The 22,945-nt window shown below is 52.7% G+C and overlaps 2 protein-coding genes across 6 annotated transcripts; both read right to left on the bottom strand.

Moving 5' to 3' along the window:
• Positions 1-2,806: 2,806 nt before the first annotated feature.
• On the bottom strand, positions 2,807-12,409 carry ENO2 (enolase 2). 4 transcript variants are annotated; one of them, XR_002515508.2, is made up of 13 exons: positions 12,083-12,384; positions 10,815-10,911; positions 10,224-10,319; positions 10,008-10,066; positions 9,655-9,724; positions 9,049-9,182; positions 8,600-8,822; positions 7,289-7,486; positions 4,727-4,928; positions 4,345-4,453; positions 4,108-4,166; positions 3,644-3,794; positions 2,807-2,907 (listed from the first exon to the last, which is right to left on the bottom strand). XR_002515508.2 is itself a non-coding variant. In XM_009180105.3 (12 exons), exons 2-12 carry the CDS (start codon positions 10,897-10,899, stop codon positions 3,725-3,727), a joined length of 1,305 nt encoding a protein of 434 aa, XP_009178369.1. In that variant the 5' UTR covers positions 10,900-10,914; positions 12,083-12,409; the 3' UTR covers positions 2,807-3,724. The 4 variants fall into 4 exon arrangements, 3 of the variants coding, with proteins under 3 accessions (XP_009178369.1, XP_021777662.1, XP_021777663.1); XM_009180105.3 differs by having other exon boundaries at positions 2,807-3,794; positions 10,815-10,914; positions 12,083-12,409; XM_021921970.2 differs by having other exon boundaries at positions 2,807-3,794.
• Positions 12,410-12,501: 92 nt separating this feature from the next.
• Positions 12,502-22,380, bottom strand: LRRC23 (leucine rich repeat containing 23). 2 transcript variants are annotated; one of them, XM_003905901.5, is made up of 8 exons: positions 21,913-22,380; positions 21,054-21,228; positions 20,859-20,968; positions 20,168-20,421; positions 18,944-19,074; positions 16,757-16,893; positions 13,728-14,037; positions 12,502-12,865 (listed from the first exon to the last, which is right to left on the bottom strand). In XM_003905901.5, the coding sequence occupies exons 2-7, from the start codon at positions 21,177-21,179 to the stop codon at positions 13,752-13,754; spliced, it is 1,044 nt and encodes a 347-aa protein (XP_003905950.1). In that variant the 5' UTR covers positions 21,180-21,228; positions 21,913-22,380; the 3' UTR covers positions 12,502-12,865; positions 13,728-13,751. The 2 variants fall into 2 exon arrangements, with proteins under 2 accessions (XP_003905950.1, XP_003905951.1); XM_003905902.5 differs by having other exon boundaries at positions 21,741-21,995.
• Between the last annotated feature and the right edge of the window lie 565 nt (positions 22,381-22,945).

The raw sequence follows: 22,945 nt of genomic DNA, 5'->3' as shown, positions 1-22,945 counted from the left end.
AAAAAAAAAAAACAAAGAAAAACAAAGAAAAAGAAAATGGAGATGGGAAAGGAGGGCAGTTAAAGGAAATGACAGATTTGGTGGGGTTGGGGGGTTGCTGGCAAGCCCATGGGTAGATAGGTAAGGGATACAGCTTGGAGGAGTGAGACACCATCCTCAGGCCTTCCATCTAGTGACATCTCCATTTTCCTTCTCAAATCTGTTGAAAGTCATCACTGAAGATCCCCTGGGTCACAGGGAAGCAGTCGGGTGAAGATTGGGCTTAATGTGGACCCAAATCCCTAGGTATCCTTTTTCCTCAATCCCACCTGTTCTAAGGTGTAGACAGCCCCCACCACAGACTGCAGGCTCCTCCCAACCCTTCCCTCTCCCTCCCCTGCTCTCCAGGTAGCCTCTGGCAGTCAGTCTGCCGCCGGCCATGAAGCCAGCACCTCGGCTAGCCCACCACCAGTTCCTTCTCCTGGGCTCCCTCCTGGCCCTCCACCAAGCAGCAACATCTCCCAGGACAAAGGACACAGGGTGATTTTTGGCAGCAGAAATTGGGAAGGCCAGAGAATGGGAGGGAGGCAGGCTGGCAAACCGGAAGAGCTGGAGCTGGAGTATGGATTGGGAGCCCTCAGTAGCGCTCCATATTTGGGGTGGGGGCCGGGTACTTGTGGGACCAGTCTTGCTGGAGGCTAAGGGTGGTCCCTGAACTGACAAGATCCCACCTGCCTTCAGGGAAGGAAGGAGGTTGGCTCTGGAGCAGCTCAGTAGATTTTGTCTCACAATTCCTTGGGCCAGATTCAACAAAGTTCTGGGAATACTCAAAAGCTCTAAGCAAGATTCCAGAGCACTGGGGAACTGGGCGCAGGAACAGGAACACTTCCTTGGCCTGGGAATGAGTCATCACTCTGAAGTCCCTTGAATTGGTTGGCACTCACCACTCCATGCACACCTTCCCAGCCCCTCCCAGGGCCTCCCTGAGACCAGGCCAGCTCCCTGTCTCCCGGTGCGCCCCACTCCCTCTTGCTCTAGGGTAGCTCCTGCTCCTCCCCGCCCCCAGCTTTGTTCCAGGGCTCCCCCTTTCCCCCTCGCCCTCTCTCCCCATTGCATTTCCTCTCTTTCTGCACCACTCAGTTCAGACTCCCACTGGGCCTTGGCTCAAGCCCTTTCCAAATCCCTTCCAGGCTGAGCTCTTCTCCCGTGTTTTTTAATCACTAAGGAACGGGCTACAATGGAGACTAAAAGAAAAATTTAGGCATATGTGGGGATAGGGGATGGTGAGAGTCACAAAAGAAACCAGTGTCTACCCTCTCCCATTCCTCCCCTACCTGAGGCTTATAGTCCAGCTGCAGGGGACATCTCTCTCTCTCTCACACACACACACACACACACACACACAAGCGCGCGCGCGCCCGCGCACAGCCCCCGCCATCCCTCACCCCAGCTCCCTCTCTGGCTCAGCCCCCCACAACCCATTGGTCTCCAGGCAACGGCACAAAGGGAAAGTGGAGAGAAGGGCCTGGAAGGCCCAGGCAGAGCTAGCTGTAACCCAATCCAACCCCAGTACTTTGGGGATGGGGGGGCCAGACTGTCAGAGAAGGCGACCTGGTGAGGAGGGATGAAAGAAAGGACAGAGGCTAGGAACTAGGCTCAAACTAGAATAGTCCTGGTCAGTCTGGGAGTTACTAAGGTAAGATAGGTATCAGGGACCCCAGAGAAAACTGAGAGGCACAGAGAAAAGTACAGAAAACCCCAAGGGAGGCATAAAGGGTCGCCAGGAGACAGGAGAAAAGGGAAAGATGAGATGCCCACACTGAAATTAAAAGGCACAGAAATGGAAAGGGGGCATGAAGCTCTTTGAATTGAAAATGGCTGAGGTGTCAGGGACCCAGGAAGGAGGGCAAGAAAAGAAATGGGCCATGCCTATACAAAACTAGAATCCTATTTTAGCCCTGGAGCTGAGCAGGATGGCAGAGGGAGCCAGGACCGGACCTTAGCAGAAGCAGAGTGGGAGGCCCACAGGGGACAGCTTGAAGTTCCTCCCACTTGGCCTCCAGTATGGCGTCCTGCAGAACTCTAACTCCCTCTAGTGGTTAGATCTCCCATGTGCAGACCCTATCTGTGGGACGCAAGGTTGCATCCAAGCCACGAGGAAGGGATTTGTCCCCCTCGGTGGTACCTAGAATGAGCATCTCAACGCTGAGGCCCCATAAGAGTTAACGAGTTATAGCTAAGGAGTCATATGTCTCTAGCCACATATTGGAACCCTACTATTAGTCTGACCCAGCCAGGGGTCTGTTAAGCACTTTCGTCCCTGAATTTTCAGTTTATTGGAGGACTCTGTTTCCTCAGGTCCTTCTCTATACTACCCCCAGAACCATTCTTCCTTCCCATTTCCCCATCTTGCAGTGAGTAATGGCCAGGAAGTCCTGTTCCATTCGAGAACCAGCCAGGCTTTTGTTGGCAGAGGTCCAGTACAGGAGCTGCTCCAGTCCACAAGCCCTTTGGATATGAAAACACCTTAGACCCCCTTTCCCCCAAAATACACATACACACACAATATTTTATGCTTTTAGGGGCTCTTGAACCCCTTAATTCACCCGGGTCTGGGAGCCAAGCCTGCTGCTAAGAAAGCAGGGGCCACATGCACCCCACCTAGCCAGAATGGGGTAGGCAGTGCCATCATCTTGGCCATATTTGTTCAGTCTGTCTTCCTCTTTTTGTGCCCTCCCCAGTTCTGCTGTCCAGTTTCACCAGCTTCCAGGTGCTCCATCTTCTCTCCCCTCATATGGACTAGAATAAGACTCCTCAGACACAATAGTACACTGATTCAGACTTTAATGGTGGTGCTCATTTCAGTGCCACAGAGGTGCTGGCAACCGTGGAACGTGGCATGGGGAGTGAGAGGTTGCTCTGGTGCAGCTGGAGGAAGAACAGGGAACCTAGGGTTGGGGAGAGATATATAGAGGAAAACTCCCCCAGGCACACAGCCTCCGCTCTGGACCAACGCAGGCTTCAGTGAGTACACACAAAGGAACTGATGTCAAGGCCCTTTCTATGACCCTTCCCATTCTAGCAAGACCTCCTTCCCCAGTCATCTTGGGATCTACAGCCACATGAAATACAGACACATCGTTCCCTCAAGTCAGGCCAGTTTTAGGCCATTGAGTTATGGGGAAATGATTAATGGGATGAATGAAAAGCAAATTAAATAAATAAATAAATAAATAAATAAATAAATAAATAAATACACTAAAGCCTTATTAGCCAGGCATGATCACACGCCCAGCACTCCCCTCCACCCCAGCACTATGCACAGTTCATGGCTCATATGCAAAGTGGAAAACACATGGGACAAGAGCAAAGCACAAGTGACACATGGTCCCTCTCTAACACCTCAGCACACCAACCCTGACACTCCCATCACAGACGCTGATCATTCTTCCACAGACCCCCTTTTATAATAATCCTCATTCACATTTCTAGTTTTTGAGGGAAGAGAGAAAGCGAAAGGAAGAAGTGGAAAGTGCAGAAGCCCAATGAGTAGGGCCCAGAAAGGAGGGTGAGCAGAGACAGCAAGAGGTCAGGTAAGCCAAGGAGCAGCCGGAGCAGGTCAATCAGGGAAGTTCTGGAAACCCTGGGACTCAGGGGATCTCACAGGGTGAACTATCACAGATCAGGACAGCAAGGTTCCAGGAGGATGAGACAGAGGTTCCACGTCTCCAGGCAAGCAAAGGAATCACAGCACACTGGGATTACGGAAGTTATGTCCGGCAAATCGAGCTTCATCCCCCAGCTCTTCCTCAATTCTGAGAGACATGAACCACAAAGGAAGTGGTCAGGGATGCAGAAGGATCCTGCTTCTCTCTCTAGGGGGTCCCCCAGACTCCAACCACCCCCACACCACCTGCTTTTGTGTCCTGCCCCAAGGCTGAGCATTCCCTGGCTTTCCCATGTGATCTCTGGGATCTGTCAATCAGGCCATCAATAAACCCAGAAAGCAAAAACCAATATTATCTGGAAATAGACTGTCATCCAGGCCCTGGGTGCTAGAGATGGTCCGGCAGGCAAATGGGGCCTTTAGCCCTCTGGGCCAGGGGCTCCCACCCCAGGGACCCTCACCTCATGAGCTGGTTGTACTTAGCCAGACGTTCAGAACGGCACGGGGCACCAGTCTTGATCTGAAACATTTCAAAGGATTTGAGCTCAGTGGCTGCCCTCTCACCCCTGAAAAGAAACTTCTGCTCTCCTGAAACTCCCCTGACACCCTCAAACACCTGGAAGGAGAGACCAGGTGGGTGAGCTAGAAATACCAGTCCCACAGAGAGTTATCTTCACTCACCAGGCTGCCTCACTCACCTGGCCTGTGCACAGCCCCACCACCAGGTCAGCAATGAATGTGTCCTCCGTCTCTCCTGAGCGATGACTCACCATGACCCCCCAGCCATTCTCCTGGGCCAGCTTGCACCTGTATCCACACACAGCACTGCTTCTCCAGCCCTCACACTGGGCACTCTCTTCCCAGCCCCAACCTTGGTCTATATCAGGAAGCATCTAGGGGAAAGCTATCTGGGAGGGGAGCAGAGAATCAGGGGTGGAGGGGCAGAGGTGAGAGAACTGTGATGATGATTCCAGGTTCCCTGCTCTCTTTGGCATCCCTGGGTAGAATTAGGCTGGAGCACTTGCAAGAAGAGTCTTATAGAAACGAGGAACACACAGGAGAGGGCCCGAAGTCACTCACGCTTGGATGGCTTCAGTGACCGAGCCGATCTGGTTGACCTTGAGCAGCAGACAGTTACAGGCCTTTTCTTCCACTGCCCGCTCAATACGCTTTGGGTTGGTCACTGTCAGGTCATCACCCACAATCTGGATCCCTACATTGGCTGTGAACTTGGACCAGGCAGCCCAGTCATCCTGGTCAAATGGGTCCTCAATGGAGACCACTGCAGAGAGAGCATGGGGGGTGGGGGGTGTTCATCTTCCCTGGGCCTCTACATCAGGCAGGAACATGCCCCTTTATTCCCTGAAATGGACAGGCCCTTGGTTAACTATACCTGTTCATCCTTGCTAAGACAAATCCCCCCAGTGTAAGCCTGCCCTGATTCTTAACCTTTTTTTTTTTTTGAGACAGAGTCTCACTCTGTCATCCAGGCTGGAGTGCAGTGACACAATATCAGCTCACTGCAACCTCCACCTCCCCAAATCAAGTGATCCTGCCACCTCAGCCTCCTGAGTAGCAGGGACTATAGGCATGTGGCACCACACTCAGCTAATTTTTAAAATTTTTGTAGAGATGAGGTCTCACTGTATTGCCAAGCCGGTCTCGAACTCCTGGATTCAAGCAATCCTTCTGCCTCGGCTTCCCAAAGTGATGAGATTACAGGCATGAGCCACCATGCCTGGCTCCTGATTCTTATTTCATAAAACCTTACAGGGAGAGGCCAGGCACAGTGGCTTATGCCTGTAATCCCAGCACTTTGGGATACTGAGGTGAACGTATCATTTGAGGACAGGAGTTCCCTGACCAACAGAGTGAAACTCCGTCTCTACTAAAAATACAAAAATTAGCCGAGCATAGTGGCACATGCCTGTAATCCCAGCTACTGGGGAAGCTGAGGCATGAGAATCACTTGAACCTGGGAGGCAGAGATCGCACCCCTGCATGCCAGCCTGGGCGACAGAGCAAGACTCTGTCTCAAAAAAAAAGACAGCCGGGCACAGTGGCTCAAGCCTGTAATCCCAGCACTTTGGGAGGCCAAGACGGGCGGATCACGAGGTCAGGAGATCAAGACCATCCTGGTTAACACGGTGAAACTCCATCTCTACTAAAAATACAAAAAAAAATTAGCCGGTCGCGGTGGCGGGCCCCTGTAGTCCCAGCTACACAGGAGGCTGAGGCAGGAGAATGGCGTGAACCCGGGAGGCGGAACTTGCAGTGAGTGGAGATCACGCCACTGCACTCCAGCATGGGCGACAGAGCGACACTCCATCTCAAAAACAAAACAAAACAAAACAAGCAAACAAACAAAAAAAACAGGCCAGGTGCACTGACTCACGCCTGTAATCCCAGCACTTTGGGAGGCCAAGGCAGGCGGATCACCTGAGTTGGGAGTTGGAGACCAGCCTGACCAACATGGAGAGACCTCTGTCTCTACTAAAAATACAAAATTAGCCAGGCGTGGTGGCACATGCCTGTAATCCCAGCTATTCGGGAGGCTGAGGCAGAAGAATCGCTTGAATCCAGGAGGTGGAGGTTGTGGTGAGCCGAGATGGCGCCATTGCACTCCAGTCTGGGCAAGAAGAGTGAAACCCCGTCTCAAAAAAACAAAAAACAAAAAACAAACAACAACAACAACAACAACAAAAATCCAAAAAACAAAAAAATCTTCCAGTAACAAGGGTTCACAACCTAACTTTGCATTTTCCTGTTCTCACCCCCAGGAAGCCCTTCCTCATTGCTAATCCAAATCCTGAATTCTGCAATTATGTTTATTTTCTTTCGCTCTGTTTCAGGAAGATGGAGACCAACTGCCTCCTTCCTGGGGTAAAGGCCCTGGGCAGACTTGCAGAAGCTAATTCAGTCCCCCTCAGCCTTCTTTTTTTTTTTTTTTTTTTTTTTTTTGAGACGGAGTCTCGCTGTGTCGCCTAGGCTGGAGTGCAGTGGCGCGATCTCGGCTCACTGCAAGCTCCGCCTCCCGGGTTCACGCCATTCTCCCGCCTCAGCCTCCCGAGTAGCTGGGACTACAGGCGTCCGCCACCACGCCCGGCTAGTTTTTTGTATTTTTAGTAGAGACGGGGTTTCACCATGTTAGCCAGGATGGTCTCGATCTCCTGACCTCGTGATCCACCCGCCTCGGCCTCCCAAAGTGCTGGGATTACAGGCTTGAGCCACCGCGCCCGGCCCCCCTCAGCCTTCTTTCTACTCACACATCAGTCCCAGCTCCATTCAGCATCCACAATTTCATCAATCAAAGATACCGAAATATTCTAGTTCTCTGCTAGATCCAGTCACCCTCTCACCATCCCTGGTTCCTTCCAGAGCCTTCCCCCAACCCCAGTAATTTTCAGAACCCATGACTTTAATCAGGATCTGAGGCAGATAGAACAGTTTAGTCTCGGGTACCTGCACTTGTACACTACATACAAAGCCCAGTCTTTGCAGGTGGCTCCTGCACCCTCTCCCTGGTTCTCAGGTTCTTCTTAGCACACCTCCACCTGGTGCCTGAGTCAGCACCCCATAAGGTCCAGAGTTGCTGGGACACTGCCTGCCCCCAGACTTCCCCCTCACACTGCTTCCTCTCACCAGGATAGTCCCTGACAAAGTCCTGGTAGAGTGTCCCCAGCTGGTCCCCAGTGATGTATCGGGAAGGATCAGCGGGAGACTTGAAGTCCAAGTCGTATTTGCCATCACGATGGAACTCTGAGGCAGCAACATCCATGCCAATGACGATCTTTTCCGTATAGCCAGCCTTGTCGATGGCTTCCTTCACCAGCTCCAAGGCTGGGGACAGAATACAGTGAGATTATAGTACAAGCAAGAGGGATGGGCGAGGAGGAGGGAAAGAAAAGACATTCAGGGCAGAGGTGGAGGACCGTTCCTGAGGGAAGTGTGGTGGGGTTGCTATTGGGGTTATCCCCAGGACTGGGAGGAGAGGACATCTAGGAACACAGAGGAGTGGAATTCTGCTAATAATACTTATTATCTTTTCATTGGCAGCATGTCGCCTAAGCATTTCATATATATTTCGTGTAAACCTCACACTACTATGAGCTAGATTCTGTTATTATTTCCAGAGAGAAGTAAGAAAGACCACCCGCAGTAACTTCACAAGTCAGGGTTCAAATACATCCAGGTAATTTGGCCCCAGAATCTTAACTTTTAACCACTACCTACATTGTTTCCATTCCCTATACAGTTTCTCCCAAGGCACAGAAAAATTAGGGATTCTAGAGGCCTAGGAGGTTGGAATGGGGACAGGACAGATTTCGAACGGATGGGATGAATCCAACAGGTCACCCAGACCATCTCCCAGTATTCCCAAGGGCTCCAGTGACAACTTTTTTTTTTTTTTTTTTTCTTTTTTGAGACGGAGTCTCGCTCTGTTACCCAGGCTGGAGTGTAGTGGCACAATCTCGGCTCACCACAACCTCCGCCTCCCAGGTACAAGCCATCCTCCTGCTTCAGCCCCACTAGTAGCTGTGATTACAGGCACGCGCCACCATGCCCGGCTAATTTTTGTATTTTTAGTAGAGACAGGGTTTCACCATGTTGGCCAGGCTGGTCTCAAACTCCTGGTCTCACTCCTCAAGTGATCCACACGCCTCAGCCTCCCAAAGTGCTGGGATTACAGGCATGAGCCACCGCGCCTGGCCCTCCAGTGACAACTTAACAGATGCTAACACATCCGGCTAGGCAGATGAAAGACTGGCCCCCTAGGTCTGCATGTGAATTTGGGAAGCCCCCTGCAATCCACTCTAAGAACTGGTAACTTTTGGAGTTTGCAGAGTCCGAGGACCCTCCACACCTACTCAGGACTTGGTGAAGTGTGTGGCCCTTTCTGATGTCCTGCAGTAGGGTAAGACTTAGAGCTGGCAGTGGGGCTCTTGGCCTCACCTTCACTGTTCTCGAGGATATTGGGGGCAAAGCCACCTTCATCCCCCACATTAGTGGCATCCTTGCCATATTTGTCCTTGATGACTCCCTTGAGTGTATGGTAGACCTCTGCACCCAGTCGCATGGCATCCCGAAAGCTCTCAGCTCCCACTGGGAGGATCATGAACTCCTGCATGGCCAGCTTGTTTCCAGCATGAGAGCCACCATTGATCACGTTGAAGGCCTGGGAAGCCGCAGAAAGACAGAAGGGTCAAAGAGCCCCTCCCTGCCTGCCCCAGGAGTCTTAACTCAAGATCCCAAACTTCCCCCAGCTTCCCGGACTAAATCTCACGTCCCCATCCTTCCTCTTTACCTCCCCCAATTCACTTTCCTCCCATTATTCCTCATGAGTTGCATGCCCCCTCCCCCACCCACCCCTGGGAGAGTCACAGGCACGGCTCAGCGCTCACCGGCACAGGCAGGATGAGGTCTGAGTTCCCGGCCAGCTGAGCAATGTGGCGATACAGGGGCAGTTCCCGCTCAGCTGCCCCTGCCTTACACACGGCCAGAGACACACCCAGGATGGCATTGGCCCCAAACTTGGCTGGAAGATTATAGAGGAAGGTGCTGAGCACAATGTCCCCTTCTCCTTCTAGCTCCTGCCTCCATCTGTAGTCTCCAAAAGGAGCCAGTAAAGGAGACCCCCTCCTCCCTCCCTACCCCTGCCCCAGCAACACCTCATCCATGCTCTCCTGAAAACAGCAGGGAGAGGAATGGGTGGGGAGGAGGAGACTGGAAGCAGCAGAGAGCCGCACCTCTGTCCAAATACCCCTGAGACCACAGACTCTCTCAGGCCAACCCCCTCCTATATATGCTACAAAGAAGGTCTTCCTTCTGCCTAATGTCGGTCCCTCCCTCTGCAGCTAAACTCATCTCCCCTTGCTCCGGCTTTGGGAGGATGAGGCCCCTGACAGTCATTCCTGAGGAAGCCATTACAGCACTGGCCCTTCAGCTCTCTATCTGCTCCACGCCTCCCCACCCTGATGCTTCCCCACTTTCTCCCAGCCCCGGCTCACATTTGTTCTCAGTCCCATCCAACTCCAGCATCAGGTTGTCCAGTTTCTCTTGCTCCACCACAGAGAGACCCTGAGGGCAAAGCCTCCATCACCCGGGGCCAGGCTGGAGGCTGAGCCCTCAGGCAGAGGGTCCCCTCATTCACACCCAAGCTCACATTTGGCCAGGGGCCTGCCTGGATTAGGGGACCTGAACCCCCATGGGACCAGGGGCAGTAAGGAATCTGTTCCCCACCCTTCCCCCTTGTGACCATGATTCCTAAAAGTGGGCATTCTTTCTCCCCTTCCTCCTGCCCTGCTCCAAGATTCCTTCCAGAACTCTGGCCCTGCTATCCCCAGCAAAGAGCGGGCCTCACTGAGCTGATGAGGGCTGGCGCGATGGTGGAGTTGATGTGGTCCACTGCCTTCAGGACACCTGGGGAAAGGAAAAGGCTGGACTGGGTCAGGCCAGGAGGGGCCGGAAGGGACAATGGGAGGAGGGGAAGGCATGCTAGAGGAGGACTGGGGACTGGTGTGAGGTAGGGGCATAAGGCTGAGGTTGGGGAAAGTCTGGAAAAGAGAAAGAACCTCACCTTTGCCTAAGTAACGCTGTTTGTCTCCATCTCTCAGCTCCAGGGCCTCATAGATGCCGGTAGAGGCTCCACTGGGCACTGCAGCCCTGAAAAGACCTAAAGGAGGAACATGGAATGAGAGGGAGTGAAGAGAACACAGGGGCCAGGGAGTCCTTCAGCCTTCTGGCTCTAAACTTCCTGCCTACCACATCTAGCTCTCTCCCCACACTGCTCCCTAACGTCTCCCCCACCCCCCGCCACACACAGAGGCAGATGCACAAGAAGTGGCCTCCTCATCCGCCCATCTGAGGCCCCACATGCACAAGTGGGAGCCCGCAAAAAGGAAATTGCTCGCAGCACACGTCTGCACACATGCAGGTGCACAGGAAGACACACGGAGGCAGGGCATGCCTCACACGCTCAACTCGAACACAGACTCACCTACCCTGGCTCCCTGGACAAGGAGGATCCAACCTTTACAACCCAGGCTTGTGAGCCTGGCCCAGCACCCCATCCCCCTGGATATCAAAAAAGGCCTCCTAACCCCTGGCCAAACCCAGCCTGGCGGTGGAAAAGCTAGGGCTGTAGGAAGGCCCATGCCACACCCATTACCTTTGGCAGTATAGAGATCCACCTCCACTGTGGGGTTCCCGCGGGAGTCCAGGATCTCCCGGGCCCAGATCTTCTCTATGGACATGATGGCTGGGATCTCCTCGGGTGGAAGGGAAGGAAGGAGAAAGATAAGAGGCTTAGAGGGGTGGAGCCTGAGATCAATGGGCGGGGCAGGAGGCTGGGAGGGATGGGAAAGAGGTTACTGCAGTGGGGTTGGGGGTGGGTAGGGAGGTGCTGGCTGCAGTCTAGGGCTGTAGAAGGGATTCCCCCTCCCCCCTGGGAAGAGGAGAAGGTCAATGCAGTGAGGAAGGGGAGGTCACTGCAGTGGGGGGCGGGGTACGATCAAATGATGAGATGGGAGAACACTGCAGTGAGGAGGGGAGGGGCACGACAGTGGTTCCCGCGCCTCTTTGCAGCTTGGCCAGCCGGTGGGGTTCCCCCAGATCTCCTCAGAGCGGAATGGCTGCCAGGCTTGCATTTCTCCTGGGAGCCACGAAGAGGATGGGTTGCCTGGGCCTCTCTTCCAGAGCCCCCATCCCTCCCCAACTTAACACCTCAGCTGCCTGAACTCTGCCCCTTCCCCAAGGTCCCACTCTCTCCCAAACGTGTCTCCTTCCTCTTCCCGCGAAAGGCACACGCAGTAGAGGTGTCGGGGGAGAGGGTCCTGAGAAAGGCCCTGCAGTCCCTGGGGGTTGCAGTGGGAAGTGAAGAGGATAAGAGCCGGTGGGGAGTGGAGACCAGCTGGGCCTGTCCTCCTCCCTGCGCCCCGACAAATCCCCACTTCTTCCATCCCTCCCCCGTGCAGCTGAGGGGAGGAAGCGCGAACAGAGAGGGGCGTCGTGGGGAAGAGCAGAAGAGAGGGGAGTCCAAGGGAAGTCTGGCGGGGGGGCGGTGAGGAAGGGTGAGAGAAGACATTTCCCCAAATGCAAACCAAAAGGGACGCGCCAGGATAAAAATGCACCGCCCGGAGAGACTCCCAACTTAGAAACAAATGGACAGAACCGTAGGTGAGGGTGAGCACCGGGAGAAAGGCAGGCAAGGGTGGAGAGGCGCAGTTAGAGACAGCCGCGGAGAGGGCCAGAAAGCAAGGGCAGCGGGCGGGGAAGGCCAGGGAGGGAGGGCGCCCTGGGCGCGGGCGGCCGAGCAGGTGCGCAGCTGCACCGGGCCAGAGATGCGGAGAGGTGCGCAGCGGCACCGGGTAAAGGGGGCAGGGGCGCCGCGGCGAGGGGAGGGGGCCGCAGGGGCTCGGGGCCCGGCGGGGGCTTCACCTCTGGACTGCAGACTCAGCCAGTGGTAGTGGCGGTGGCGGTGGCGACGGCGGCGCGGAGAGAGCGGGAGTGGCAGCGGCGGCGGCGGCGGCTGCGGCTCCCGGGCGGCGGGCGGAGGAGGCGCCTATAGGGCCGAGCGGGCGCATGTGACCCGGAGCCCCTGATGAGTCAGGAGCTGCCGGCGGAGGCGCACGTACTAGCGCGGGTGGGGGACCGACGCGGGTGGAGTGGGGGAGGGGGGAGGATGGGGGAAGGGTGGGGGCACCCACGACCTGGCCCCCCCGCGCACACAAGTGCTCATACCCACGGCCCAACCCACTCGAAAGTAACAGAGCCGCACCCCTGTAGCCCGGGTACGAAGGCCCACACTGCCAGTGAAGCTCAAGACAGCCTTAATGTCTCACAAACCCGGTCAGACACAGGAGCATCACACTGTCTCTTTATTGGAAATCCGAACACCCCAGCCGCCTCCGCAAGTCTCTCCAACCACTCCTACCAGCACCCCGCGGCCCACGCGGGCTTGGCTCCCACCCACACCTGCCCGAGGGCGGCCCCCGGCCTAGGCTCCAGGCAGCGCTCAGGCCTAGGCACCCCACTCTGCACCCCACTCTGCACCCCACACTGCCCAGAGGACCCGCACAGAGCGGATCCTGGGCCTCAGGTTGTGATGAATTTCCAGCTTTGGGGCAAAAAGAGGCATCCTCTGTCCTCGCCCTAGGGGGTATGAATGTGGTGGCCCCCCTGGGAGTCCGATCAGGTCTGAAGGCCAGCGTTTTTGATCTCCTGGAGGTAGAAAACAGAAGTAAATAGGGACTGGGCGCTGTGCCTCACGCCTGTAATCCCAGCACTTTGGGAGGCTGAGGCGGGCACATCACGAGGTCAGGAGATCGAGACCATCCTGGCTAACGTGGTGAAACCCCGTTTCTACTAAAAATACAAAAATTAGCCAGGCCTGGTGGCATGCGCCTGTAGTCCCAGCTACTCGGGAAGCTGAGGCAGGAGAATTGCTTGAACCCAGGAGAGGGAGTTTGCAGTGAGCCCAGATCATCACGCCATTGCACTCCAGCCTGGAGACTGAGGGAGACTCCCTCTCAAAAAAAAAAAAAAAAAAAAAAACCGAAGTAAATAAATAAAGCCTCTGCCCTATCTAAAGTGCCTGGCGGCCATCCTCATCTCTTCAGTCTCCTTCTGCCTCACTCTGCCCTCTTTTCTTCCCCCACCTCTATGTCCTGTTATTTTTAGCTCAAATTTTTTGTGCAGGATCTTCCTCTCCTGCTTCTCTCCTAGGTCCAGCTGCATACACCACCAGCCTTCCCCTGCAGCCCCTACCATGCACCCACACCTGTCCTTTCCTAGCAGACTTCACTCTGTGTCAGGTATGGCTGCCCCACCCCCATCAACTCCTCTGCCGGCCACCCCAATTCTTTTCACTTACTCTTCTGGCCTCCTAAGCCTTTCTCAGCTGGTCCCAGGCCCCACGGGTCCCTTTTCTTCTCCCTGACTCCTAACCCTGCTCTCTTTAAGGGTTCTGCTTGTCTGATGCTTTCCTCCCCCACCTCCTTCTGCAGCAGCTTCCCCTCTTGCCTCTTTCCCTACCTGCCCAGCCCTTGGCCTCCTCCCACTGCCTCCCTGCAGGCTTCCTTACTATCTTTAGAGGCTAGAACTGCCGCTAGATCAATGACTGTTCCAGTTCCAGGTCACGCTTGGGCTCAGGCTCCTGCTCCTGCTCCTTCTCCTTGTCTTCCTTCAGACTCTGTCGAATCTCATCAGCCTCAGCCCGTTCCTCCTCCTCATAGAATTCCTTGTCCAGGCGTTCGAGGTATGGCATCTGCACCAGGGCCTCCTGGCGGTAGTTGGTTTCCTCCGTGCATGGGTTATCGAGCAGCACCAAGGCTCGCAGCTTGGGCAGGTCTCGAAGCTTGGCCAGCTCCCCCAGGTTGGCTACCATGTTGCCCCTGTCAGTGTGGTCAGGAGGGGTTCACGCAGGAATAACGGGCTTTGGTTGCCAGTTGCTAGGAATGGGGCCTCTGGGGGACTCTGCTACTGGGTTCCCGTTTCCCTAGAAACACTGAGGACTGGCCTGCCAAGCCTTGCCAGATTTACTGCAGAGGTGCTGTGCAACCCCACTCTGGTCCTGCTTCTGCTCTTCAAGGAATCCCTAAGTGCCATATTCTACTCTGTCATGTGTTCATGTGTTCTTTTGGTGCAGCAAAGCTAGGCCACAACCCTGTCTTGTAGCTGGGGAGGAGAGGGCAAATTTTCCTCACAGGGAGACACGTTTTCTGTGATCACACCTAAACAGAAGGTAGAAGGTAGGACCCAGCCTGGGCAACATAGTGAGACCCCATCTCTACAAAAACTAAAAATAAAAAAATTAGGTGGGCGTGGTGGTACACACCTGTAGTCTCTGCTACTTGGCTGAGGAGGAGGGATCAGTTGACCCCAGGAGTCTGAGGTTACAGTGAGCCGAGATCGAGCCACTGCACTCTACCCTGTAGGACCTAGGTCAGGGGACAAGGAACTGGGATCTAAGCTGGAGTTTAGGGTGGTGGGTGCTCTGTTGGTGCTCCCCACAAAGGGAACCTAGGGCTACAGATGGGTTGGAGCCTCCCAACCTGGAGAATAAACTTCATCTCCTAATGTGCCTCATTATACGATACTCTATTTATTTTTTTATTTTTATTGAGATAGGGTCTCACTATGTCACCCTGGTTGGGGGTGCAGTGGCATGATCATAGCTCACTGCAGCCTTGAACTCCTGGGCTCAAGCGATCCTCTCACCTTAACTTCCCAAGTAGCTCCAGGCACGTGCCACCACACCTGGCTAATTTTTAAATTTTTTGTAGAGACTGGGTCTCACTATGTTGCCCAGGCTGGTCTTGAATGCCTGGCCTCAAGCAGTCCTCTTGCCTTGGCCCCCCTAAAGTGCTGGGATTACAGGCATGAGCCACCGTGCCTGGCCTTTTATTTATTTTCACGTTCTGGCTTTAAGCCTTTATGAAATCATATTTAAGTGTTTCAGCCTGATCTCATGGTCGTGCTGAGCCTCATGCAGTGTTTCTCACCAGGAGGGCTACAGGCACTTTGTACTGGACTCTGCCTTGCATTGTTGGATGCTTAGCATCTCTGGCCCCAGAGGCACCTCCCAATCATTGAAACACCCTCACCCCCCTCCACACACACACCCGACTTACTCTCAAAACATCCCCATTTAATAGCCACTCAGGAAGGTCCCATCACGCCTGTCTAGATCATTAACAGGAAGATGGCACATATACACACCCCATCAGATCTGTGTGGCAGACTTCGTGAATAAGAGATTGCCCAGGGGGTCAGGATGAGAGTTGGGGCTTCCAGATGCAACCACCTCTCCCTACTTGGAGATGCTTTTTCCATTGCCAGCTCAAGAATCTGGTCTTGTTGACTAAGGAAAGAGGCAGTTTCCTTACATGTTTGCTTAAAGACACACACATAAAGTCCTCCATCCGACAAGAGTGGCTGATCTTCAGTGCCTTTCTACCAAAAGATTTTCTTACAAATGTCCTTCTCTCCTCAAATCTGAGGACATCTTGTGTTTTAGATCAGTAAAAAGGTCATCCCTTACAGGTGGGGCTCAGGAGAAGAGAGGCAGGAAATGGGAAGGTGAATTGGGACCGAGGAAATGGAGAAGGGCAGTGGAAACTTATATAGGATAGGGCAAGGAAAAAAGAGTTGGAGCCACACTGTGAGCCCCTTAGGAACAGGAATCACCTCTGATTCCTTTATTTCTTTTAGAGACAGCTCACTCTGTCACCCAGGCTGGAGTGCAGTGGCACAATCATGGCTCACTGCAACCTTGAACTCCTGGGCTCAAGTGATCCTCCTACCTCAGCCTCCTAAGTAGCTGAAATCACAGGTGTGCACCACGAGGCTCAGTTAATTTTTATTTTTAATTTAATATTTTAATTTTTATTTAATATTTTTTGTTTTGTTTTTGAGGCAGGGTCTGGCTCTGTCACCTATTCTGGAGTGCAATGGCTTGATCTCAGCTCACTGCAAACTCCACCTCTAGGCTCCAGCAATCCTCCCGCCTAAGCCTCCTGAGTAGCTGGGATTACAGGTGCTTGTCACCATGCCTGGCTAATTTTTGTATTTTTGGTAGAAACGGGATTTTGCCATGTTGCCCAGACTGGTCTCAAACTCCTAGGCTCCAATTATCTGCCCGCTTCAGCTTCCCAAAATGCTACAACTACAGGTGTGAGCCACCATGCCCAGCCATTATTTTTACTTCTGTGGAAACATGGTCTTACTATGTTGCCCAGGCTGGTCCTGAACTCCTAGCCTCAAGTGATCCTCCCTCCTAAAGTGCTGGGAGTACAGGCATGAACCACCATGCCCAGCCTCTGATTCCTTTAAATGTCCCCAAAACACAGCACAAGGCCTGGCACATAGCACATTCTCAATAATTGTGGATTGAATGAATACAAATTCAGGGGTCACAAGCTATAAGGGACTTAGTGTTGCAACTCAGTGCAGAAGAAAGTAAGGAAAGGCGGAGTGAGGATCAGGGAGGAGGATGAGGTGAGTATCCAGCTGTAGGCTAGGACTGGGGAATTGGGCCAGGGAGGAACACAGACTCAAAAGCTGCACCTGGTCAGGGGTAGGGACAAGGTGGGGCTTAGAAGGGGTGCATACCTCAGGTTGAGGTACTGCAATGATTTCATTTCCCTGGAGAAGCCACTCAGAGTGTCAATCTGGTTGTCTCGAAGATGCAAGGTGGTGAGATTGCTCAGGTCCTCCAAGCCTTCCACCTTCTTCAGCAGGTTTTGGGCCTAGATCCCCAGGGCACAGTGGATTGATTGAGAGGGAGCAGGGACAGGGAAGAAAGAGAAGTCAGAATGAGATAATGCAAAAGAGGAAATCCAAGACGTTGAGAGGGAGGAGTGGAAGAAGGGAGTGGGGATGAGTAGAGATCAGTATAGAAAGTAAAGAAGTTCAGGAGAAGCTGCCATCCCAGAGAAAGGTCAGCAGTAACCCGCTACCACTCACCCCCCAAAGCCACTTGGGATGGAGGAGATGCTTCAACCCACTCCCCACACGGCCCAGGAGCCCCCATGCCACCACTGAGGATTGCCATCAGCACCATCCCAGAATAACGAAGCTTAAGAGTCTAAAAGACTAAATATTTCAGTGGCTTCCTGTGGTGTTATTATATATAATGATTTTCATCCACAGTCCCTAGCTTATAACTCCCATAATAGCCCTTGTTACAGTCTTTTGTTATAAAGTTGGGTGTGCTGGGTCTCAGGGGCAGGTCTCAGGAACCTTCTCCTGCTGTCTTTTCACCTGCCCCAAGGGAAGGCTCTAATCTTTCCCCGCTTCTCCCTCTTTCTGGTTGTGGTTTTTTTGTTTTGTTTTGTTTTGTTTTTTTTGAGACGGAGTCTTGCTCTGTTGCCCAGGCTGGAGTGCAGTGGTGCCATCTCGGCTCACTGCAAGTTCTACCTCCCGGGTTCACGCCTCTCTCCTGCTTCAGCCTCCTGAGTAGCTGGGACTATAGGTGCCCACCACCACACCAGGCTAATTTTTTTTGTATTTTTAGTAGAGATGGGGTTTCACCGTGTTAGCCAGGATGGTCTCGATCTCCTGACCTCGTGATCTGCCCGCCTCAGCCTCCCAAAGTGCTGGGATTACAAGCATGAGTCACCGCACCCGGCCTCTCTTTTTTTTTTTTTTTTTTTTTTTGAGATGGAGTCTTGCTCTGTCTCCCAGGCTGGATTGCAGTGGTGTCATTTCAGCTCACTGCAAACTCTGCCTCCTGGGTTCAAGCGATTCTGCTGCCTCAGCCTCCCGAGTAGCTGGGATTACAGGCACATGTCAGCATGTGTGGCTAATTTTTGCATTTTTAGTAGAGACAGGGTTTCACCATGTTGGCCAGGCTGGTTTTGAACTCCTGACCTCGTGATCCGCCCGCCTCAGCCTCCCAAAGTGCTGGGATTACAGACGTGAGCCACCGTGCCCGGCCTGATTGTGGTTCTTAAGACCCTCCCCAGAGACAGCCTCCCCAATTCCCTGGGGAGAAGGAAGCTTCCATGGAAACCCAAGAGGACTGGGTCCAGAAAGCTTCTGGGTAGCTGAACACATGAAAGCTTTTGGAGGGTGATGCACCCAGGAAGGACATGGAGCACTGCACCTATTCCCCCATACTTTGCCCTATGCATCTCTTCATCTGTGTCCTTTGCCCTTGCAATAAACTGATAAAAAGTCACTCCAGAAAATTAATTAAATCCAAAGAAGAGGTCATGGGAACCAGCTTCATGTTGAAGCTGATGTGTCAGAAGTTCCGGAGGTTTGGACTTGCAACTGGTGTCTGCGGACGGTGTGGGGGTCACTCTTGGGAACTGAGCCCTCAATCTGTGGGATCTGATGCTATCCCCAGGTAGATAGTGTCGGAATCGAATTAGAGATCACCCAGCTGGTGTCTACTACTTGGTGTATGGGTAGAAATCCCACATCTTGGGCCCCGGAAGTCTTAGGTTGATGATTGCTGTGGTGGTTAGGGCAAGAGCTGAAGAAAAACCCAATCTGAGAGGAGAGTTTTCCTAAAACATTTCCACAGCCTGATGTTTGTACCTCAATTATGGTCCATTTTGCTGCTACCTGTATCAAAGTAAATTATCTCTGTATTATCCACACATTATATATTATCAGCCCTGCTAGGTGGCTCTGTATCTCCACAGTATCTGGAACCAACTATGGGCTTGATAATAATACCAGTTACTATCATAATGAAGAAGTTAGTAGCTGAGCCTACTAGAAAACAGGCATCCTGACCCCCAGGACAGTGCCCTCTTCCCTGCACCACCCTATGACCCAGTGAGTTACCAGGTAGAGGTTCTTCAGCTTAGGAAGATTGATCCCCACGGTGCTTTCCAGCTGATTCCCCCGAAGCTCCACTGTGTGCAGGCTGATCAGCTTCTGGGGGTCCAGACCTGTCACCATGTGGATTCTGTTTCCTGGGGAGGAGGGTTTCAAGAGCTCAAAGGGCCACTCCAAATGTTCAGCATTAGAGCCTGAATTTGGGAAGCCTCTAAATCACCCTACCCCGGACATTCACAAAGCAGGGTAGTAGTGAGGAAGGACAGCTCCAGACTTAATACCTCCGGAGCCCTGGGGCAAGTGGTGTGGTAGTCCAAGGTCCTGATGGACATATCCACCTAAGCCTTTGAAGAGTGAACGAAGCAGCTGACATGTCTAATTCCCTCTCCTTCGTCAACTCTTTGCTCAAATGTCATCTTCTCAGTGATGGTTGTCCTAACCAATCCATTTGACATTGCCACCTATGTCCCCCATTCCTCTTACTCTCATCTATTTTTTCCAAGGCACTTGTCTCCTTTTAACATGCTACATGAATTTACGTATTGTGTTTGTTGTTACTTGTACGTCTCTCCCAACTAGAAATATAAGCTATATGAGAATAGGGACATTTCTTGTCTTATTCGCTCCTATATGGTTAACATGTAGAACTGTCATAATGAATCATATTGCGTATCTGAATGAATGAATGCAGACTGCCATGTGCCATAGCCAAGGACCATACTGCCCACTTCTGTTGGCCTCAGGCTAGGAAGGAAAGAATCTTGTGTAGCCCATCCTAAGACCCACCTTGGCCGGGCGCAGTGGCTCAAGCCTGTAATCCCAGCACTTTGGGAGGCCAAGACTGGCGGATCATGAGGTCAGGAGATTGAGACCATCCTGGCTAACACGGTGAAACCCTGTCTCTACTAAAAAATACAAAAAAAGGGCCGGGCGCGGTGGCTCAAGCCTGTAATCCCAGCACTTTGGGAGGCCGAGGCGGGTGGATCACGAGGTCAGGAGATCGAGACCATCCTGGCTAACATGGTGAAACCCCGTCTCTACTAAAAATACAAAAAAACTAGCCGGGCGTGGTGGCGGGCGCCTGTAGTCCCAGCTACTCGGAGGCTGAGGCAGGAGAATGGCGTGAACCTGAGAGGCGGAGCTTGCAGTGAGCCGAGATCGCGCCACTGCACTCCAGCCTGGGCGACACAGCGCGAGACTCTGTCTCAAAAAAAAAAAAAAAAGACCCACCTTTGAGATTCAGGGTTTCAAGACGAGGATGAGAGATGCCTTCAGTGTCAGTAATCTGGTTATAAGCAAAACTAGCAATCTGCAGGTAGGGCAGTTCATTCAGCTGGGCACTTCGCAGCCGATTGCCATCAGCCTTGAGCCAGAGCAGGTGGGTGAGGTAGTTAAGTGGCGACAGGTCTGTCAGGTGGTTCTCAGAAACATCCACATAGCGCAGATGGATGTAGGAGCGCAGCAAGTAGATGTCTGTCAGGTCCCTAGGAGATGGAAGAGGGAGAAGGAACCAGGTTTAGGGTTAAGAACCCAGCGAGGACTGGCAGAGTTGCTAAAGCAGAAGGCTTATAATGAGGAGAAGAATGGGCAACAGATGGTAGGCGAGAAGAAGGGTAAGAGAAGGTAGGTGGGTTCTTAACAGTGGGCAGAAAGACCTGTGTCTGTGAAGGACAGAGAACCCATACTCTGAAAGACAAATGAGGGAATCCAGCAGGAATCCCCCCATATACTCTCAGTCTCCAATTCCCCAGGTCAGCTTTGATAGAAGTCTCAGAGCTCCTGAAAAGTAAATTTTGTCCTTCCCTTTCCACTAGGCATAAGAAGGGTCAAACTCTCAGCCAGAACACCCAGGAATGACAGTGGGAAAGGAGACAGGGGCCCTACAATCTCACAGTCCTCATCTGGTCCCCCCACAACGCACCTCTCTTTAACCTCCAGCTTGACATAAGCATGAGCCAGCCCACTGCCTGTCTTACAGAGCAGAGAAAGCCCTTCCTTCATCATGTCCTCCGTGAGGGGCGTGGGCAGCCACTGCAGGTGGAAGTGGAGTAAGGCGTCCCTCCCCTGCCCAACCCCGCCCCTCAGCCCTAGGACCCCTCTTTGTCCAGGCTCTCACTTCCTCAGGGAACTCTTCCCCCTCTTTTCTGTAGTCCTCCCCCTCCTCTGTCTCCTTCTCGTCCTCTTCTTTCTCAAAATCATCCTGGTCTGGCTCAAAGTCTTCTAGATCATCTTCATCTGACATCTTTCTTCCCTCCTGAAAGCTCTGAAGTCAGATAAGCTCAGTCCTCCTCCTGAGAAAGAAGGTCTCCTAGGCTTCTGCCAGCCTTCAGCTCCTTCATCGTCATTGACACGTGCCACTCCCATCACCCCCATCACTTCTGACCCACCAACTCTAGGCTTCTTTCCTCATCCCTGTGAACATCTCATTTTGACTCTCAACCCCCACTTCACACTTTCCACTGAGGACCCCCTCCCTTCAGGATGTCACCCACACCCCCAGGCCTTTCCTGTCCTTCGCAGTGGCTCCAGCTCTCCTCCAGCAGCCCAGTGTCCCTATTTCCTGGGCTTCCCTCTCCCCCATTCTTCCCACCTCCCCCTTAAGCCATGCTCTCCACTCTTCCCTACCAAGTCCTCCTCCTCCTCTCCTCTTAGCTCCCACTGCGCCATCCCTAATCCCTGCTCCATTCATTTCTTCTACTTTTCCCTCCCCACTGGACCAATTTCCTTGAGCCCTCTGGTACACCAGCCTAAAGCGCAGTCTCCAGTCCTCCCACTCAATTCGCCTTAGCAAAGGGGCTCAGACCCTGTTTCTGCTCAATCAGAAGCAGTTCTGGAGAGGCCCTTGGTCCCGAGAGGGAAGGACTGTTTAGCAAGCGGGCGAGGGGAAGGAGGGGTTGTGTACTGCTGTTATGGCAACGGGGGCGGGGCACTTGGCTACTGAAACTCGCCACCGTTGAGCGCAGAGCGGCGACTACCTGATGCGCAAATCAGCTGGGGAGGGGATTGATCAGTAGTTGCCTGGTTACCAGGCCAATTTCCCAGTCCCGGGAACCCGGATGAGGCGCGGAAAGGGCGTCGGGTCGCTAATTGGTTGAGGACAAAAAAAAAAAAAAAAATGGCCAGGGCTGAGAAGAGAGAAGAGAGAGGGCGGGGCTAGTCATTACGTCACCCAAGACCTTAAAGGGACCCCCGACATCTTCAATGCAAAAGTATTGTGAATTCAGGAAAAACTCACCCTTCGAAGCAAAAAGGGCGGGGCTGCGAGGAAAAGCAAGAAACACCAAGATAACGGGTCTTTTCCCCTTCCCCCTATAGTTTCAGCTCATTAGTTATTTTCAGGTAGACCTTTGAAAGGTGGCTTGGTAGAGCGGAAGGAGCCCAGACACAGGTATCTTAAGAACTGGGTTGGAGTCTTGGCAGATCTGCATTTACTAGCTAAACGTACCCAAGACTCTTTCTTATCTGTAGATCAGCTTAACTATATCAACTGGCAGGGATCCAGTATGAGTTATCCTGGACTGGTTTGATGCAAACCTTTTAGTGGGTGGAAGGCAGAAAATTCAACATCTGCCCACTGAAATACTCCTGATCCAACGTTGTTATATCAGTAATCAACAGGAACTGGCATAGCCAAAAACCCAGGCACTCAGGCCTGTCTGACGTGTTGAAGAAGTTGAAAAAGATGTTGAGATGCAATAAATATTTCTGAAGAGTTTGTGCGAGACATTATGTCAAACGTCTTTACAACTGATATTTAATCTCTGCAACAGTCCTGTAAGACAGACATTTGAAAGAAGAGGATACTGAGGCTCAGGGAGGTTAAGATGACACAATTCCTGCCTGGGGAAAGGGGGATGTTACCAATCTTGTTGTGGAATCTAATGTAAATGAAACAATCAGGTAACCAGGTAAGATGGTATGTGATTCATTGTTAAATTGTGCCTACAGACTTTATATAACATCAAAGTGGTCTGATGGAAGATGTGGTGGACAAGAAATCAGAAAGTA

Source organism: Papio anubis, chromosome 9 (assembly GCF_008728515.1).
Source record: "Papio anubis isolate 15944 chromosome 9, Panubis1.0, whole genome shotgun sequence".
Lineage (NCBI taxonomy): Eukaryota > Metazoa > Chordata > Mammalia > Primates > Cercopithecidae > Papio > Papio anubis.
This window is presented reverse-complemented; position numbering and strand designations above follow the sequence as displayed.